The sequence below is a fragment of the Kogia breviceps genome, chromosome 4 (assembly GCF_026419965.1).
Source record: "Kogia breviceps isolate mKogBre1 chromosome 4, mKogBre1 haplotype 1, whole genome shotgun sequence".
NCBI classification, from domain to species: Eukaryota; Metazoa; Chordata; class Mammalia; order Artiodactyla; family Physeteridae; genus Kogia; species Kogia breviceps.
In genome coordinates, this window is record NC_081313.1 from 175,826,830 (window position 1) to 175,846,482 (window position 19,653).

At 54.6% G+C, this 19,653-nt stretch overlaps 1 protein-coding gene across 2 annotated transcripts in view; it reads left to right on the forward strand.

Moving 5' to 3' along the window:
* COL5A3 (collagen type V alpha 3 chain) overlaps positions 1-17,039 on the forward strand; it is a 38,757-nt gene extending 21,718 nt beyond the window's left edge. The window contains exons 33-68 of one of the 2 annotated variants that reach the window (XM_067032840.1): positions 29-73; positions 243-296; positions 421-465; positions 880-933; positions 1,027-1,080; positions 1,171-1,224; positions 1,355-1,462; positions 1,636-1,725; positions 1,959-2,012; positions 2,874-2,981; positions 3,094-3,201; positions 3,291-3,344; positions 3,793-3,846; positions 4,388-4,495; positions 4,572-4,625; positions 4,845-4,898; positions 5,010-5,063; positions 5,176-5,229; positions 5,773-5,880; positions 6,565-6,618; positions 6,803-6,856; positions 7,255-7,308; positions 7,467-7,520; positions 7,725-7,832; positions 7,979-8,032; positions 8,800-8,853; positions 9,045-9,152; positions 9,442-9,495; positions 9,574-9,609; positions 10,037-10,090; positions 10,678-10,885; positions 10,966-11,078; positions 13,075-13,143; positions 15,888-16,127; positions 16,223-16,335; positions 16,806-17,039. In XM_067032840.1, coding sequence (XP_066888941.1) covers positions 29-73; positions 243-296; positions 421-465; positions 880-933; positions 1,027-1,080; positions 1,171-1,224; positions 1,355-1,462; positions 1,636-1,725; positions 1,959-2,012; positions 2,874-2,981; positions 3,094-3,201; positions 3,291-3,344; positions 3,793-3,846; positions 4,388-4,495; positions 4,572-4,625; positions 4,845-4,898; positions 5,010-5,063; positions 5,176-5,229; positions 5,773-5,880; positions 6,565-6,618; positions 6,803-6,856; positions 7,255-7,308; positions 7,467-7,520; positions 7,725-7,832; positions 7,979-8,032; positions 8,800-8,853; positions 9,045-9,152; positions 9,442-9,495; positions 9,574-9,609; positions 10,037-10,090; positions 10,678-10,885; positions 10,966-11,078; positions 13,075-13,143; positions 15,888-16,127; positions 16,223-16,335; positions 16,806-16,902 — 2,838 coding nt within the window. In that variant the 3' untranslated portion in view covers positions 16,903-17,039. Of the gene's footprint in view, positions 1-28; positions 74-242; positions 297-420; positions 466-879; positions 934-1,026; positions 1,081-1,170; positions 1,225-1,354; positions 1,463-1,635; positions 1,726-1,958; positions 2,013-2,873; positions 2,982-3,093; positions 3,202-3,290; positions 3,345-3,792; positions 3,847-4,387; positions 4,496-4,571; positions 4,626-4,844; positions 4,899-5,009; positions 5,064-5,175; positions 5,230-5,772; positions 5,881-6,564; positions 6,619-6,802; positions 6,857-7,254; positions 7,309-7,466; positions 7,521-7,724; positions 7,833-7,978; positions 8,033-8,799; positions 8,854-9,044; positions 9,153-9,441; positions 9,496-9,573; positions 9,610-10,036; positions 10,091-10,677; positions 10,886-10,965; positions 11,079-13,074; positions 13,144-15,887; positions 16,128-16,222; positions 16,465-16,805 lie in introns of those variants that run through there. The other variant, XM_059059839.2, reaches the window with a different exon arrangement.
* The last annotated feature ends 2,614 nt before the right edge of the window (positions 17,040-19,653 follow it).

Consider the following 19,653-nt stretch of genomic DNA (forward strand, 5'->3'; position numbering starts at 1 on the left):
CTTCCCCCTCATCTAATTTACGTTCCAGGGGAAGGCTGGGCAGCCAGGCCTGGAAGGAGAGCGGGGACCACCAGTAAGAAAATGGGGGCAGGGCTGGAAGGAGGGGCTGCAAGAGGATAAGTGGGCAGGAAGAGGGTTTGGGTTACTTCAGGTGGTCATGGTGGAGGGACCCAGAGGACTCATCCTCATCCCCTAGACTCCCCCACCCTCTCACTTCCAATGTTTGCTTCTTTTCTATTCAGGGCTCCCGTGGAGAGAGGGGGCAACCAGGTGCCACAGGGCAACCAGGCCCCAAGGTATGGGGTGGGTGGGTGGTTAGGCCCCCCCAAGCAGGCCCTCTGCCCCAGGCTCACCAAGTCCCACCCAATACCTCCCCTTTGAGTGTGTTCTGCAGCCTGAGTCTCATTCATTCTGTCCTAGGGTGATGTGGGCCAGGACGGAGCCCCTGGGTTCCCTGGAGAAAAGGTGAGTGAGTGAGTGAGTGAGTGTGTGTGTGTGTGTGTGTGTGTGTGTGTGTGTGTGATTCTGGGCAGGAGACAAGCCCAGAAGGTGGGGAGACATTATAATGCAGAATGCAGAAAAAGCACAGCCTCTGAAATCAGAGAGCTGTGAGTTCAAGTCTTAGCTCTGTCTTTCACCTGCTGTGTGACCTTGGGTGAGTCACTTAACCTCTCTGTGCCTCAGTTTCCAACTCTATCAAATGGGAATAACCACAGTCCCCATCCCAAAGGGCTGCGGTGGTGAATGAAATGACTTCCTGCGCATAGAATGCTTGACCCCATGCCTGGCCTGCAGGAAGCCCCCAACATGCTGTTGTCATTATGTGGGACTCAGGGACAGGCGGGAGGGATGAGTGAATGATTTCTGCTTCCATTTCAGGGCCTCCCAGGTCTGCAAGGCCCTCCTGGGTTCTCTGGACCAAAGGGTCCCCCTGTAAGTGAGCTCACCCTGCTGGGGCGGAGGGGGAGCCAGGCAGTGGAGGGCCTCCTTGTTTGTGCCTCAACTCTCTCCCACCTTGTCCCTTAGGGCCCCCAAGGGAAAGACGGGCAACCTGGGCACCCTGGACACAGAGGAGAATTGGTGAGAAGCCCTTTGACCTCTGACCCATGACCCCATTAGGCTCTCCATTTCTTCCCGTCCATGACACCTCCTTTTAATGTTTCTCCTCAGGGCTTCCAAGGTCAGACAGGCCCACATGGACCAGCTGGTGTCGTGGGTCCTCAGGTCAGAGTGGACCCCACAGGTCTCCCTAGTTTTGCACCAGTTTGGGGATATTTGGGGGAGGGGGAGGTGATCTCAGGCAGACCCCCACCCCAGGCCACCTCCATTCAAGATGAGCCTTCTTCCTCTCCAGGGAAAGACAGGAGAAGCAGGGCCTCTGGGTGAGAGGGGGCCCCCCGGCCCCCCTGGATCTCCTGGTGAACAAGGTCTTCCGGGCCTGGAAGGCAGAGAGGGGGCCAAGGTGAGACCCTGCCCCACGGGAGATCTCATCAAGTGACCCCAAAGGTCCCTCAACGTCCCCACGGCACCTCCAGGCTCAGAATCAACCCCATGGGGCAGTGGGCCCAGACTCACAGATTGAGGGGAGACTCCCTCTTCTCTGGAGTCTGACCTCCCTCCTCTGCACTCCTCCAGGGGAACCTGGGACCACTGGGACCCTTTGGGAAGGAAGGGCCACCTGGACGCAGGGGCCTCCCTGGTCCCCAAGGAGCCCCCGGGGACCCAGTGAGTATCGTTTGGAGCCCCTCCTGAATGTGCCTGGCTGGGCTGTGAAGCAGAGAAGGAAAGGGGGGCCCAGGGGAGGGGCAAATGTGATAGTAAAATAATGGCTGCAGGAGGGACAGATCTCTGAACTTCAGTGGCCGGGAAGCGGGTGGCAACTCTGAGCCCCCCAGAGTGAAGACAGGACCCGGGGGCACCTCTGGGAGTCTCTCGACTGTGAATCATCTCCTCCTCAGGGACCTACTGGTTTGAAGGGTGACAAGGGCCCCCCTGGTCCCGTCGGGGCTAACGTAAGTGCAAACCCGTCTGCTGTGTGGGGGCAGGGGGCAGGGGTCTCAGGGTTTCTGGGAAGCTGGGTTTTGTCCTCATCAAGTCTGCTATTTGGGGAGCCAAGCCAGGTCGGGGTCACGGCCAACTCTGTCACTCGCTGGCTGGGCAGTCGTGTCACTGCGCGAGCCTCAGTTTCCTTGTCTGTAAAATAGTCCCATCTCCTAGATGATCGTAAGTCTCAATGAGATGATCCGTCGGGCACATACTTACCTGCGTGTCAGACATCAGCGTTTCAAAACCTTCTTTCTCCTGGAGTTTACTACGATCTAGCCCGGGAGATGAGGGATCAGCCGTGATGAATGCCACAAGGCAAAATAGCGCAGAGTAAAGGGGAGAAGGGAGAGCCGTTGAAATAGGCAGGCCAGGGAAGGCCTCCTGAGAAGGTGACATTTGAGCCGAGACCTGAAGGCGGTGAGGGAGGAGCCATGTGGGTGTCTGGGGGGAAGGGTGTGCCCGGCAGAGGGAACGGCATGTGCAAAGTCCTGAGGCCGGAGGAAGCAGTGAGCAGGCCCGTGTGGCTGGAGGGGAGTGAGCCTAGGGTGAGTGGGAGGAGGTGAGAGCACAGTCGTGCAGGACCTTGTGGGCTGCCAGGAAAACCTTTTTTTCAACAAGTGAGGTGGGAGCCCCAGAGGGATGTGGGCAGGGAGGGGAGGCACGTTGATTGGGCTCAGGTGTTCACAGCGCCCTCTGGCGGCTGTCTGGGGGAATAGATTGGATGTGCTGGTAACCACCTAACTCGGGGCCTGACTGCTTGAAAACCCTCCAATAAATGAGAATTACCACTACTGCTATCATCCCTGACCCTTCACCCCTGTTTTCAGGGCTCCCCTGGGGAGCGCGGTCCTGTAGGCCCAGCAGGGGGCATCGGGCTTCCTGGCCAAAGTGGAGGCCAAGGCCCTGTTGGCCCTGCAGGCAAGAAGGGGTCCCCGGTAAGTGCCTGCCCCCCCCATCCCCCAGGCATCCCCAAGACCCAGCCCTCTACCTCTCAGGAGCTCATTTCTGCCCTGGCCCCGACATACCCCTTTCCACTCCGCCCGTCAGGGTGAACGCGGCCGCCCCGGTCCCACTGGCAAAGACGGGATCCCAGGGCCCCTGGGGCTTCTTGGATCCCCTGGAGCTGTGGGGCCTTCTGGCGAGGAAGGGGACAAGGTGAGAGAGAGTTCATGGAAGGGGAGGGCCTGGGGGGAGGATGGGGGTAGAGGGAGGCGTGGTCCTCCCTCATCCTGTTTCCTCTGCAGGGAGAAGTGGGAGCCCCGGGTCACAAGGGCAGCAAAGGCGATAAGGGGGATGCGGTGAGTGGGGGGGGCCCCAGTGACGGGGGTGGTCCTCGGGGAGGGGAGAGGGATGTGGAGGATGGCCGGTGGCAGGGGAGGCCATGGAGCTTCCTGCCTTCATGAGACCCATCTTGACACCTGCAAGTAACAGAAGCCGCTCAAGCTACCTGGAATAAAGGGGCTAACTGCACCCCCAGCTTCCCTCCGGAAATGCAGCCGCAGCGCCCAGCCAGCTCGGTCCCTGCGTCCGGGTGGGACTTTTGGGCAAACGTCCTGACGGGCCAAACTTAGGACAGATGCTCTGTCTGGTCCCATGTGTTGGTAGCTAGGAAGACAGGGCTGGGGGAGGGAAATGCAGCTTCTTGGTGGGGGGAGTGGACAGGGGTGCAGTGATTGACATTTGTAGTGTTTCCAACCCCCCCCAATCTTGAACCTGAGGGGTTTTTGACTCTGTTCCCTCCTCCAGGGCCCACCTGGACCAACAGGGATACGGGGTCTTGTGGGACACACGGGCTCCCCGGTGAGTGCGCCAGCTTTGTGACCAGACCCTGGGTCCCCAGTGGGATGTGAGAACATCCCTGAACCCCATCACAGCCCTAATCTCAACACTGCCTGTGACCTTAACCTGAATCCCAACTCAAACCTGATCTTCACATCCAACTTTAGCCGAACCTGACCCAGTCTTACCCTTAACCCCAGTCCCGACCCACCCTCCAATGCAGACCCCAAACCTGGGCTCAAACTGATTCTACCTTGGCCCTAACCTCAAACCCTACCCTACATCTCAACCCCATCTGGACCTTCCCCTCACCACCTTAACTGACCTCAACTTGACCCTGACTCACCACCCAATGCAAAGTTTTTAGAAAAACTTGGACTCAACCCTTGACTTCATTCCTAATCTCTGACGCTGAATTAACCTGCCTCCCCAACTTCAAACCCAGTCCTGACCCTCTCCAAACTTAATCCCAACCCTGAACTTCAATCCTGACTTTGACCTTGAGCCTCTCTCCAACCCTTGACACAGACCCTAACTCTGCCTTGCCCTGTCCTCCTCCCAGGGGGCAGATGGGGCTCAGGGACGCCGGGGACCTCCAGGCCTCTTTGGGCAGAAAGGAGATGATGGAGTGAGAGGCTTCATGGGGGTGATTGGCCCCCCTGGCCTGCAGGTAGGTGTCTGAGTTTGGGGGTGCAGCCTCTGGTCCTTCCCACTTTGTGCCCCAATTTTGCTTCTTTGTTCCACAGGGGATGCCAGGCCCTCCTGGAGAAAAGGGGGAAGTTGGAGATGTAGGGTCCATGGTATGGGCAATGGGGGAAGATGGGGGTGGTGGTGGTAGGGGAAGATGGGGGTGGTGGTGGTAGGGCAAGGGTGGCCATTAAACCAATTTGGGGGCGGTCGCAGGTCACACTGTCATTTTAAGGATCATGTGGGGTCACCAGCATCAAGGGTGGTGTTTGTGATTAGTGGAGTTTTGAAGGACCATGGGGTCACTGGATGCTCTTCTGACTGTCCCACAGGGTCCCTATGGAGCTCCAGGCCCTCGGGGTCCCCAGGGCCCCAGCGGATCGGAGGTGAGGACTCTGGGGGGAGGGCACGATGCCTCAGAGGCGAGGACATGGCTTTCCCAAGAAGGGGCTGTTGGGATCGCACAGTCCCAGCTGTACCCCTTGCTGTCTCTCCAGGGTCCTCCAGGGCTGCCTGGGGGAGTTGGTCAGCCTGGAGCAGTGGGCGAGAAGGTGAGAGAGAGAGAGAACAGGAGTCTGCCCGGGGTGGGGAGGCACAGCCGGTCCCGCCTGGGGGTGGCCGCTAGGATGGGAGCTCGCCTCACCTTCACTTTGCCTCCTGCAGGGTGAGCCAGGGGAGCCCGGAGACCCGGGACGCCCAGGAATCCCAGGCGTCCCCGTGAGTGACTTTGTCCAGTGTCCCTGCACCCATCTCAGGGAATCCCTAATCCCTGGGCCTCTAGGGCCACCATGACCTCTGCAGCCCTAGGTCACCCACTGACCCAGGACCTACAGGCATCCCCTGTTATCTTGATGACAGAGCCCTGAAAGGTATCAGGGTTGCTACACAAAGTTCTCTAGGTTGTATACTGCGCAAGGGTGTAGGGCTGAGGAGGCAGGTGGGGCTCAGATCTAAACCACAAGCCCTGGCTTGGGGGTGAGTTGCCCAGAGGGGATCCCTTTTCTGATTCACTCCAGGGTGAATGGGCACGTGGGCTAGCCCAAATTTGCCCATGACCCCTGGGCAACCGGACCATCCTGGCCCCTGACTCCTATAAATCCTAGAGTCCTAGATTCCTCCGACCTCTGACCCTTGGGCAGTCTAGACTACTCTGACCCCTAACCCCAGGAAAGCCCCAGGCCACCCAGATTCCTGAGTCCGGGTATGCTAACCCTTGACCCCTGGAGAGTCCAGGCACCTCTGAACTCTGTTTCTGCAAAGGGGCCCAAGGGAGAAATTGGTGAAAAGGGGGATGCAGGCCCATCTGGGGCAGCTGGACCCCCGGGCAAGAAAGGCCCCCCCGGAGAGGATGGAGCAAAAGGGAACGTGGTGAGTCCTGGGGGACACGGAGGCAGAGACTTGCGGAAGGAGCACATGTGTCACGTTGAACCTGCTCCCAACTTCCAGCCGGTGGCGGCGGGGGGGTCCCATCCTCCAGCGTGCTGATTCCACAAGCAACCTGGACCATGGCTGGGTGAATGAATGACTGAATGAAAGAATGAATCAATGTAAGAACGGAGTGGTTATATGTCATGGCAGTAGGGGAAACTTGATTCCACACCGAGTTGTTCTAACAATGCTGGAAAGGTCAAGGTTGAGACTCCTGCTGGGTCAGAGTCGGCTGATGAAGGATTTGCCATCAGGGCAGAGGTTGAGCCCCTCCCACCATGGCGATGGGGCTCGGGGTCGGGAGGGAGGGCAGCAAGGAGCTTCGGAGTCTGAGGGACCTTGATTTGAATCTCACCACCCCACCACTTGCCCAGTCCTTTCTCCGAGGTCAGTTCTATCTGTGAGTCCCCAGCCTAGAGGATGCAGTGAGATGATGCATGGAACATACTTAGCTCACATCAAGCACGAGAATGTTCCTTCTACCAGGGCTGGGATTTTGTGTTTTGTTCACCAGTGTATCCCAGCAACCAGAGCTGTGCCTGGGCACAGTCAAATGAATGAATGAATGAATGAATGAATGCTCCATCATTCAGAGATATAATAATCCATCATTCTGTGTTCCAGGGCCCCACAGGGCTCCCAGGAGACCTAGGCCCCCCCGGAGACCCTGGGGTTTCGGTGAGTGTGACCCCTCCTTACTCAAAAGCCCAGTATATTCCCTATTCTGTGTCCGTCCCCACAACGCCCCCCACAGACCTGGGCAAGGTCGATGGAGAAAATAACCTTCACTTTCCTCCAAACCTCACCCCTAAATTCTCATGTACCCCCATGACCCCTCCCGACTTTGTTTCTCCCACCACAGGGTCAAGACGGCCCCCCAGGGGAGAGGGGAGACCCTGGAGATGTGGGGGGACTGGTGAGTAGGGGAACAGAGGGTGGGGTGCATGAAGAAGGGAGTCGGGGCTGGTGGGTGGGTGAACTGGGGGGTCAGGAGGGTGGGTTAATGAGGTACCCAGGGCCCTTGTAGATGCACCTGCTTTGCCTCTCTGGGGCCTCACCGTGAATATGAGCGGCTTGAGGGTGGAGGCGGGAGACGGCTGGTGCTGGGTGATACGTGGGGAAGGCTGTCTTCGCATCAAAGGCATCCTGATGGGGACGTATGTATACGTATAACTGATGCACTTTGTTATAAAGCAGAAACTAACACACCATTGCAAAGCAATTCTACTCCAATAAAGATGTTAAAAAAAAAATAAAAAAAAGGTATCCTGAAACCGTCATCCTCAACTACCCCGCTGGTTATAATCTCCATAGGGTCCACCTGGTGCTTCTGGGGAACCCGGTCCCTCTGGGCCCCCTGGCAAAAGGGTGAGTGACGAGTATCCCACCACCACCTGCTGGCCGCCCTGGCTCCAACTTTGTTCCGTTCACTCTCACAGCCCCCCGCTCCCCCCTACAAACCCCCCACCCATCCCCAGAGCACCCACTCACCTCGCAGCCCCCCCGCTCACACTTTCTCCCCTAAGGGTCCTTCCGGTCACACGGGTCGAGAAGGCAGAGAAGGGGAGAAAGGTAACAAGGTGAGTGCCCCCTGCCAAGGGTGTGTGTGGGGGGTCCTTATCCTGACCTGTCAGCCAACAGTTGGGCCATCAGAATGCGGAGAGGCCTGGGACACCACAGGTGCTCCAACTCCGCCCCCCTCCCTGCTGGTGCTTGGCTGGCGGGTCGGGAGGCAGCCACCCCCTGACTCTCTCTGCCCCCTCCCTTGCCCTGGTCCTTTTCAGGGGGAACCAGGTCCTGACGGACCCCCAGGGAGGACAGGCCCAGTGGGTACTCGAGGGCCCCCTGGGCGTGTCGGGCCTGAGGGTCTTCGAGGGATCCCCGGCCCTGTGGTGAGTGGACTGGGACCCTGCCTTCCTTACGTGCTCCCATCTTGCCATTCCTCACCACGGTTAGGAGGAGCTGACCCTGGTGGACTGCGGGACATCCACACTGAGTTCTGGCAGAGTTCAGCCCCCCATGTTCTGCTTTGCCCTAGGGTGAACCAGGCCTCCTGGGACCTCCTGGACAGTTGGGCCCTCCTGGCCCCCTGGTAAGAGGCTTCTTTGTCCCTGAGGCCCCAGCAGGGACCTCTGTGCTGATGCTGCAGACTGACCACTCAGTGACTGTCCGTCTATACGAACCATCTCTTCTGATCTCTCATCTCAATGGTCTACGCTGCCCCTCCGCCCTGGCCCTCTATCTGGATGGTCTGCATTGACCCAACAGACCAGCTGTCTCAATAGCCTACACTGACCATCTGCACTGATGTTGACCACTGACCATCTAAGTTGGCTGTCCTCCAACAAACCCCTTCGTTCAACTCTCATCATCCCTCCTCTTTCTTTTTTCTTTTTTTTTCAAAACCACAGGAGGAATCTCATTTATTTGTTTATTTTTGGGGGGCTGTGTTGGGTCTTCGTTTCTGTGCGAGGGCTTTCTCTAGTTGCGGCGAGCGGGGGCCACTCTTTACCGCGGTGCGCGGGCCTCTCGCTATCGCGGCCTCTGTTGTTGCGGAGCACGGGCTCCAGACGCGCAGGCGCAGCGGCCATGGCTCACGGGCCCAGCCGCTCCGCGGCACGTGGGATCCTCCCAGACCGGGGCTCGAACCCGCGTCCCCTGCATCGGCAGGCGGATTCTCAACCACTGCGCCACCAGGGAAGCCCCCTCCTCTTTCTTGACCCTCATCCTCATGACCGCTTCCCTGGTAATTCCATTTGAATCCTGGGTAATTTCCCACTTGACCCTCCCCCAGTCACTCACGTGGACCTTGAGGCTTTCTGTTTGAGACTCACCAACTGACCCTAACTCTCCTTCCAGGGGCCCTCTGGCCTCCCAGGGCTGAAGGGAGATGCTGGCTTCAAGGGGGAAAAGGTAAGGATACCTCCTTCCATTATTCTCCTCCCCCACTTCCCTCCCTCGCCTCCACCTTTACCTCCCTCTGTAGCCAGAGAGCTAGGAGATTGGAGTCTCCTCTGCTCCCAGACTCACTACTCCAAGGCTCTAGGAGGAAAGTCTCCCAATCCCCGCCCCCCGCCCCCACATGTGCCTCTTTTATCCTCCAGGGCCACATCGGATTAATTGGTCTCATTGGCCCCCCTGGGGAGGCTGGTGAGAAAGGGGACTGGGGTTTGCCAGGAGTGCAAGGCCCCCCTGGCCTCCAGGGAGAACCTGTGAGTGTGTGTCCTGCCTCCAGTGGGAAGATTGTGTTCAGAGGGTGGTGGGAAGGCAGAAGTGGGACTCGTCTGGAGACTGTGGGTGTGGGCATTTGGGAAGCCCGGCTCTAGAATCATAGGGGTTGTGTCTGGAGAAAATGGGGGACTCTCTCTGGGGACTTGAAAGTTGAAGTCTGCATCTGGGGTTTGGGGTCTTCTTTGGAGGGAACTGGAAGCCTGTCTGGGGGATGTGTCTGGACCACAGGGATGCTCGCTATCAGTGATGACTCTGATGTCCCTTCTCCAGGGCTCCCCTGGTCCCATCGGCTCTCTGGGCCACCCCGGACCCCGAGGTGTGGTGGTGAGTATGAGGGGTCTGCGGGGCGGGGTCACCTTGTTGGGCCAGCCAGGACTCCGACTCTCCCTGTCTCTACCACAGGGTCCTCCAGGACAGAAGGGCTCAAAGGGGTCCCTGGTGAGTACTCACTGCTCCCTTGGGCTCCCACATCCCAGCTTCCCAGGCCCCTTCACTGCGCCAGAACCCTCAGGGCCTTTGCATTCATTCATTTATTTATTCAGCCAGTCGGGCACGCAGCAAGTATTTCTTCAACACCTACCATTGTATTTTGTCAAATCTAAGATGCCATCCATTGTAAGATGAGCCATTATTTTATAAACTGCTACGGAAGAAAACAGTTCTTCCAAGTAAACTATGACTTGTCACAGATGTGAAGATGATGACGTCAGAGATGTTCACATATAGAAAGGAAGTTTGCAGTTTATGCTTGGTGCTGAAAATTGCATGTCCTTACCCGCAGTGCTGTGTGTGTGTGGGGGGGGGGGGGGGGGCAGGCAGCAGTCTCCATAGACAGAGTTCACACCCAAATGACCTCTCCCTACAGGGATCCCAAGGTCCTCGCGGAGACACTGGACCCCCAGGTCCCCCCGGCCCCCAGGTGAGTTACCCAGGGACTATGTTGGAAGTGTGTCTCCCTTGGGTCCCTCAGTGCCCAGAACTGGGCGGAACACCAGGTGTTAAGGGGGTGCAGGTGGGGTGGGAGGTGGCCCCAAAGCTGAAGGAGGATCTGGGCTGTGTGTAGGGCGTTGGGCGGACATCCATGGAGGCTCTGACCGTATCTCGTATGTCCATCTCTCCTGGCCTTTCTCTGTCTCTATCTCAAACACCTGTTTCACTATTTTATCTTTGTTTCTCTCTTCCGGGCGCACCCTCTCTCTGTTTCTCTGTGTCCTTGTCTCTCTCTCTCTCTCCCTTGCCTGACTTTGTGATTCTGTCTCTTTTTATCCTCTCTCCACTTCGGCCTCTCCCCATCTCTGAGCCTTGCTGTCTCTCTCCTTCCCGAGTCTCCCTCTGTTTCTGACTGTCTATCACCCCCTGTCTCTATCTCTCCCTCCCCTTTCTCCTCTCCCCCTACCCCTGTGTCTTTCTGCCCCCCACGTCTTTCATTTCTGCCTCCTCTCTCTCCCTGTCTCTTCCTCCTGCCTCTCTGATCTCCTCCTCTCCTCCATCCCCACCTCTGCCCAGGGTCCATCTGTGGAGCTGCACGGGCTGCGCCGGCGCCGGCGCTCGGTCCCGGGCCCGGGAGTCCCGGAGGGCGGCCTGGAGGAGGTGCTGGCCTCGATCATGTCGCTGAGCTTCGAGCTGGAGCAGCTGCGACGCCCTCCGGGCACGGCTGAGAGCCCCGGCCTCGTGTGCGGCGAGTTGCACCGCAACCACCCTCATTTGCCCGACGGTGAGGTTCCGTCCCTCCCCCGGCGGGCGGGGAGCCTTGGGGTCCGCCCGGCTCATCCCTCCTACCTGGCTCTGCGGCAGGGGAATACTGGATTGACCCCAATCAGGGCTGCGCGCGGGATGCGCTCAGGGTTTTCTGCAACTTCACGGCGGGAGGAGAGACCTGCCTTTACCCAGACAAGAAGTTTGAGACCGTGAGTACCTCTGGGGGTGAAGTGGGAGGTGGTGGTGGTAGAAGGAGGGACCAGACTCTGGAAACCATTTCATTCATACCCTGCCCCCCCAACACACACCAGGCATTGACTGGGACTTTATTTTTCCTTCAACTAACATCTATTGAGCACCTACTGTATGCCAACTCCTTGAAATGCTGGGGTTACAGCAGAGAATCCAAAAAAAAACCTGCTTTGCTTTCATGGAGTTCATTTTCTATGGGGAAAAACAGATGAGAAAATCTAGTAAAGAAATCAATAATGACGGAGAACCTTGAAATAGCAGGTATGTGCGCCAGCCCTAAGCGCTTGGCTGCATTAACAGCCACCACTGTGGCCATTCTGTTATCATCCCTAAAATAAATAACCAACAAGGACCTACTGTGTAGCACAGGGAACTATACTCAGTATTTTGTAATAGGGCTTCCCTGGTGGCGCAGTGGTTGCGAGTCCGCCTGCCGATGCAGGGGACACGGGTTCGTGCCCCGGTCCGGGAAGATCCCACATGCCGCAGAGCGGCTGGGCCCGTGAGCCATGGCCGCTGAGCCTGCGTGTCCGGAGCCTGTGCTCCGCAACGGGAGAGGCCACAGCAGTGAGAGGCCCGCGTACCACAAAAAAAAACAACAAAAAAAAAAATTTGTAATAATCTATAAGGGGAAAGAATCTGAAAAAAATAGGTATGTATGTATGGATAACTGAATCACTTTTCCGTAATCTGAAACTAACACAACATTGTAAATCAACTACACTTCAATTAAAAAAATAAAATTCTGTTCTCATCCCCCAGACAGGGAAACTGAGGCACGGAGATTACCCATGACAGTCTGGCTCTTGTCCCAGCCCTTAACCACGCTCTACTGGGCCTCCTAACCTGCTGTCTTATAGGCCCCATGGGCTCACCGCCCTCCACCCGGTCCCCCAGAAATCCTGGGGTTCCCCATCAGGGAGCCCTGAGCCTGACAGCCTCTGACACCAAGCACCAGGCTTAGCTATAGAGGGCAGTGGGTGAGCAGTGAGCTTCTGGACCCTGGACTGCTCAGCCTGGAATCCAGATCTGTCACCTCAGTTTCTTCATCTGTAAAGTGGGGTTCAAGAGAGTATCTACCTCATAGGGTGGTTGTGCAATTGAGGTGCCAATGAACATATCAGGGGACACTGATTGAACGCTGACTATGTGTGTCGCTGTGTTAATACCTCTACTGCAGGTAAAATACGTTGTAAGCGCAGGGCCTGCAGAAGTGCCCGGTAATGTCCTTCTTATTTATTCTTATTTTTTTACTGGTCAGAGCCCTGGTTTAGTGGGAGCTCAGATACCCTAGTGGATGCAAATTTAGATGAGCTCACCCCCACCCAACTGATGAGGGCTTGAGGGCAGGGCTTGATCTCTAAACAGTTGCTGACACCTGAGGCCTGATCTCTCCCCAGCTCATCTTCCTTCTGCCCAGAGAGAGGCTGGGGCAGGGAGTGAGGAACATTCTTGGTTTGGGCTCCCCAGACACAGACCCTGAGATGAGGGTTTGACAAGGGCAAGTCATTTATTTAGGAGGTGATCCCAGGAGGGGTAAGTGAGAGGGGCCAGGGGAGGCAGCCAATAAGGGGTGTGCTGTTAAAACATCACCACTGGACACCCAAGGCTCAGTTCCCCTGGGGACTTCCAGGAGACAGTGTAGGGCTGTAGGCTACAGCCTACAGCTGTAGTGTAGGCTCCTGGGAGCCGTCCCCCACCTCAGGGAGAGGGAGCTGGGGCATTTATCCACCAGCTCTCATCAATCATTGGTGGAGGCCGCCTCAGAAGGCGAGAACACCCAGCCTCTTGGGTCTGTCCTGTGCACCAGCCAAGCCCAGTCCAACAGTCCAGAGAACAGACGGAGAGTCTCTGATATTTAGAGTCAGTAGCTTTCCTTGTGGGGAGGTAAATGCAGAAAAGGACATGATGGCCCCCTGGGGCACCTGCTACACCCTCCCCTCCATCCCCCAGGTGAAACTGGCCTCCTGGTCCAGAGAAAAGCTGGGAAGCTGGTATAGCACATTCCGTCGAGGGAAGAAGGTGAGTTGCCCCGGAGGCCAAGGTGGGGACGGTATAAAAATTGGTGGGAGCCAGCATGGGGACTGGAGGAGGTGAGATGAACAGAATAGACTCACTTTGCCTTCCTGATGATCACAGCGTCAGATGTATGATAGGGCAAGCACAGGTCATGGTGGCGATCCAGAGGCAGTGCTGAAAGGACCTGAAGGCTTCCTGGTAGAAGTCGCAGCTCAGCTGAGGTCTAAGGAATAAGTTGGGTTGCAAGTTTGGGAGGACAAGGAATAGTGTTCCAGGCAGATGGAACAGGATATACGAAGGCCCAGAGTCAAGAGAGGGCCTGGTAACTTTAAAGAAAAGGTGCCTTGCTCTACTCTAGAGAGTGTGAGGGGGAATGTGGTAGGAGGAGAGCCTGGGGAGGTGGGTGTGAGCTAGGCCCACTTCCTCAGAAAGATCTATGAGCAGTAGGGAGCCATGGAATGTTTTTAAGTGAGAGAGGGACCGAGATTAAATCTCTGTGAAAAAAAAATGCCTCTGAGGGCTTCCCTGGTGGCGCAGTGGTTGAGAGCCCGCCTGCCGATGCAGGGGACACGGTTCGTGCCCCGGTTCGGGAAGATGCCACATGCCGCGGAGCGGCTGGGCCCGTGAGCCATGGCCGCTGAGCCTGCGCGTCCGGAGCCTGTGCTCCGCAATGGGAGAGGCCACAACAGTGAGAGGCCCGCGTCCCGGAAAAAAAAAAAAGTACTATGGGAGCTTAAAGTTTTAGGGGCTTCCCTGGTGGCGCAGTGGTTGGGAGTCCGCCTGCCGATGCAGGGGACACGGTTCGTGCCCTGGTCCGGGAAGATCCCACATGCCGCGGAGCAACTAAGCCCGTGAGCCATGGCCGCTAGGCCTGCGCGTCCGGAGCCTGTGCTCCGCAACGGGAGAGGCCACAGCAGTGAGAGGCCCGCATACCCGAAAAAAAAAAAAAAAAATGCCTCTGAGCTGGTGGTGGTGGTGATGGGGAATTTGGAGGCTGGGAGACCCAGGAGAAGATGGATGTGTGGGTCCAAGAGAGCAAGGAAGGGGCCAGGCTGGAGCTGGGGCTATGGGGATGGAGAGGAGGGCATGGCTTAGAACAACCTCTAAGAGGGCAAGTCAGTACGACCTCGTAATTGATGAGATGACAAGTCAAAAGGACCTAGCAACTGATGAGATGGCACGTGAATAGGACCTATCAATAGTAATTGATGAGGTGAGTAATTGATGAGATGGAGGGGAGGGAAGAGATAGGGATGACACCCAGGTTCCTGGTTTGAGGGACTGATGTCTAGTGAGGTTCTGAGATATGTAAATGGGAAGAAGGTCAGGTTTACGGGATGGAGTGGAATCTTGGGTTCATTTGGGATTTGTTTATGTAACATATATGTGTATGCTAAACATTGGGAACATAGCAGCAAAGAAAAGTTCCTAACTTCATGAAGTTGATATTCTACTGGGAATACGACCAAGGAAGCAGACAGACAATAACCAAGGGAACAGAGCTATAATATCATGTCAGGGGGTATCTTGGCTTGGGTTCCCCTGAAACAGACCCTGAGGCAAAGACTCAGTTGCAAGGGGTTTTATCTGGGACGTGATTCCAGAAAACATCAGTTGTGGAACGTCAAATGGTACAGGGAAGAGAAGGAGTCCAGGACGCGTTACCAAGCCAGTGATCTCAAGCCAGTGATAAGTTAATAATATATTTTATGTAACTCAGTATATCCAAAATATTGTCATATCAATATAAAGATTACTGAGGCATTTTAAACTTTTCCCCTGTGAGTTCTTCAGAGTCTGGTGCATATTTCATATTTATAGCACGTCGTAATTTGGACACTAACTTTCCTTTGGAAGTACTTAGATTGCATAAAACCTGCAGTTGAGAAAGTAGATTCACATCCTCAAGTTGTTCCAAACCTCGGTTTTCTGAGAAATGGATTGAAGCTCAGTCATTAGTTATAAATTAAAGTTACAAGTTTTCAATTAAATAATTAAATAAGTAATTAAAATTTAAATGGATGGACCTAGAGAGTATCATACCAAGTGTAGTAGGTCAGACAGAGAAAGACAAATATCACATGATATCACTTACATGTGGAATCTGAAAAAATGATACAAATGAACTTATTTACAAAAAGCAGAAACAGACTCACAGCCACAGAAAACAAACGTACAGTTACCAAAGGAGAAAGGGGAGGGAGGTATAAATTAGGAGTTTGAAGTTAACAGGTACACACTACTATACATAAAATAGATAAACAATGAGGTCCTACTGTATAGCACAGGGAACTATATATTCAATATCTTGTAATAACCTATAATGGAAAAGAATCTGAAAAATAATGTATGAGTATATGTGTATATATATGTATATATACACACACACATACATATACAAAAGATTTAATAACTAAATCTTTTCACTGTAAATCTGAAAATAACACGACATCGTAAATCAACTACACTTCAATTTTTAAAAAAAATGGGTGCCAAAAGAAAAAAACCAAAATTCAGATAAAAATTTGAAAAGTTTCTCAGTCTCATCGGCTGCATTTCAGGGGCTCAATGGCCACACGTGCCTAGGGGCTTGCAAGAGAACCGTGGATGGCCGGACGGCTGGTGGGACTGCTAAAGATGAGGGCGTGGCAGGGCGGGCAGGTCTGCAGTGGGTGGAGATCCTGGGAGGTGGGTACCTCAGAAAGAGCAGAGAAGAACGGAGCACCTCCTCTTTGTCCCACGTCCAGTTCTCCTACGTGGATGCGGACGGGGCGCCGGTGAGTGTGGTACAGTTGACCTTCCTGAAGTTGCTGAGCGCCACAGCCCGCCAGAGCTTCACGTACTACTGCCAGAACTCGGCCGCCTGGCTCGATGAAGCTGCAGGAGACCACGGCCGCTCTGTCAGTTTCCTGGGGACCAACGGGGAGGAGCTGTCCTTCAACCACACGGCAGCAGCCACGGTCACTGTCCCCTACGATGGCTGCAGGGTAAGGGAGGGGTGAGGGGCTGGCCAGAGCAGGGCGGGAGGCTGTGGCTGCCCTCCCCCTGACGCAGCATCCGTGTCTTCCCCCCCCCCGGTCAGCTCCGGAAGGGACAGACGAAGACCCTCTTCCAGTTCAGCTCTTCCCGAGTGGGCTTTCTGCCCTTATGGGACGTGGCGTCCGCTGACTTTGGCCAGACGAACCAGAAGTTTGGGTTTGAACTGGGCCCCGTCTGCTTCAGCAGCTGAGAGCTTCACGGGTGGGAGGGACAATGAGGGAGTCCCAGACGGGGCACGTTTGGTGCTGAGGCTTTGAAGCCATCATATTTATCGTCTCCTGGGACTGGGGAGCCAGGGGGGAGTCTGCTCGTCACGGTCAAACAGTATCCCTTCTGCATTCCGGGGGTCTGGAGGCTGGACTCCCCTGGCCCATGAGTCCAGTTTCCCTGCACTTCACCCCAGCTGGCATAACTGACCCCTTCATGCTCACCCGCTGCTCAACTCCCTCCCCCGACCCCCATGCAATGAACTTCTAACTCAGAGCTGATGAATGCCACCCCCCCATGCCTGCCTCCCACCCCTCAGTCAGTGCTCTCGACACCCTTTGGTGCTACCTTCCCCATAGTTAAGCACTGGATGTCTCCTGATCCCAGGCTGGGACCCCTTCACTCATCCCTATTTTCAGGTGGATTCGCAGTGAAGGGACTGAAGTCAGACTACAGAGGGAAGTGGGGCTTCCCTGGACTGAGCTGTGCGCTCCTGCTGCCTCGGCCCAGCTCTGAATACTGCTTCCCCCCCTATCTCCCCAAATGCACCTCGCCATGCCAGATGGTTTGAGGACCAAGATGGTAGGGGGTAAATCAGGGTCCTAATGGTGCTGCCCTATTTATGCCTGGCTCTGTATTAAAAGGGAAACCCCCCTCTGTTGTATTATTTAATCTGCTTCCTCCTTAGGGAAGGCTGGGATATGATGAGAGAGATCCTAGCATGATCCCCATATGCCCTCGCCACACACCCCCCCCCCACCCCAGGCCATAGGGCGTAATTGGCATCTCAAGTCTGAGAATAAACCAGTGAACTGTGTCCCCGTCTGTCCTTCATCTGACGCTGGCCGTATGTCTCTCAGGGTCAGGCTCTTGTCTCACCCAAGCAATCTGTCACCACTTGTCTTAATAATTGAGTCTTTTGGTAGAGGTAGCTTTGCGGGTCAGGGAACCTAGTTATAATGGGATTCGCTGGAAGTGATGGGCCTGTTTATTCACTTAGGCTGTTCATGCTCTCAGTTCCTGTTGCAGAATGCATCAGAGCTTCATTCCTTGTTATTGTTGGAGAATAATTGACTGCATTTTGTTGATCCATTCAGCACTTGATAGACACTGTTGAGTTAGGAGTGACGGAGGGCTGGTGTGAGTTAAGTTGGATCAGGTGGGATTGTGTGGGTAGAGGTAGCAGGTTGGAGTGAATTACCTCCCTCAAATCCAGAGCTTGGGACTTCCCTGGTGGCGCAGTGGTTAAGAATCCACCTGCCAATGCAGGGGACACGGGTTCGAGCCCTGGTCCCGGAAGATCCCACGTGCCGCAGAGCAACTAAGCCCATGCGCCGCAACTACCGAGCCTGCGCTCTGGAGCCCGCAGGCCACAACTATAGTAAGCCTGCGCTCCTAGAGCCCACGCACCGCAACGAAGAGTAACCCCCGCTCGCCGCAACTAGAGAAAGCCCATGCGCAGCAACGAAGACCCAAGGTAGCCAAAAATAAATAAATAAATTTATTTTTAAAAAAAACTGAAAACCAGAGCTTACTCTGCGATTCCTGCCAGCAGCCCTCTAAGGCCACCTGAATACTTGCTCTGGATTCCTTTATTCATTCCATAAATGTTACTAAGAGTGCTAACTCTATGAAGAATATTGGTGCCCAGAGGTTAATCAATGAGTTCATCCTTTTGTTCACTTATTCATTTGTTTAGCTCTAGTGAGTGTGTACTCAGCACTAGGCATTGCTCCAGATGCTGGGGATAGAAGAAAGATGCCGTACCTGCCCCTCAGGATCTTACTCCTGAGGAAAACAGATTATACACAAATCTCTATGCAATGTGACTTCAGGTAGTATTAATTGTTGTGAAGGAAAATCAAACGAGTTACATGGAGAGTGATGGAGTCGGTGGCTTATTTGAAATAGGTTGGTCAGAGAGGCTCTGCTGAGGAGCTGGTGTTTTAGCAGAGACCTGAAGGATGTGAGGGAAGAACCATGTGGAGTCTTTTTTTTTGGCCCAGTGGCTTGAGGGATCTCAGTTCCCTGACCAGGGACTGAACCCAGGCCACAGCACACAGCAGTGAAAGCCCAGAATCCTAACCATTAGGCCACCAGGGAGCTCCCCATGTAGAGTCTTGAGGAAGCATCTGACACACAGTGAAGAACCCAGAAACCCTCAAATACCAATGAGGGCTCTTGAGGGGCTGGTGTTTCTCCTGGTCATCTCTTCTCCAGATGTGGGGCGTTTGCTGATTTCTTCACCCTGGGTTGACGTCTATCAACCCAAATGTAGACCTGAGCCTGCCTTCCTTTTAGTTCCTCTCTCAAACATCTTTAACTCAAGAATGCATATGGTAACACCAGTGCTGTGCGTTATTTTCCTCCTCCTGGGCACATGAGATTGAGATCACATCTCGCAGCTTCCCTTGCAGTTATGTTGGGGATACGTGACTGGGTCTTGGCCAATGGGATACGAGTAGCCATAAAACCTCCCGCATAGCCCTCCTTGCTCTTTCTCTCTATTCCATGAAGACCTTGGAGACCACGTGTGTAAGATGAGTGTGTCATACGTGGAACTAGTCAGGGGCCTGCTTCCATGAGTTACTGCAGTTGACCCTTGGACAATGCTGGGGTTAGGGGAGCCAAGCCCCAGTCAAAAATCTGCACATAATTTTACAGTCAGCCCTCTGTATCTGTGGTTACAAATCTGTGGGTTCAACCAGCCCTGGATCATGTAGTAATGTGCATATTTATTGAAAAAAATCCACAAAGAAATGGACTTGCACAGTTCAAGCCCATGTTGTTCAAGGGTCAACTGGACTTGGAAGAACACTGCCAAGAAGACCTTCATTGAACATGACTAAGAAATAACTTGATTGTTTTAAGCCCTTGAGAGTTTAAAGAATTGTTTGTTACAGCAGCTGTCATTAATTATCCTGACTAATACAGTGAACAAATCCAACTTTTACTGAAGGCCAGCATGTAAGCATGTGTACGAACCAGGATGTCTCATTGCAGGAAAATCAACATGTTAAAATTTACTATGGAATATCCTTATCCTCAAAAGTGCCCACCACTGTGAAATTTCACTGGAGGTGTGCTCTTCCCAAGTCCCGGTTTCCTACCATTCTGCTGTCCTCTCCCATCTTTCCCTCCCTGACACCTCTTCTTGCCTACCCTCTTCACTCCCTTCCTCTAAGCCTTTCTGCTCTTTTTTTTTTTTTAATTTTTGGCCAAGCTGCATGGCTTGTGGGATCTTCATTCCCCGACCAGGGATCGAAC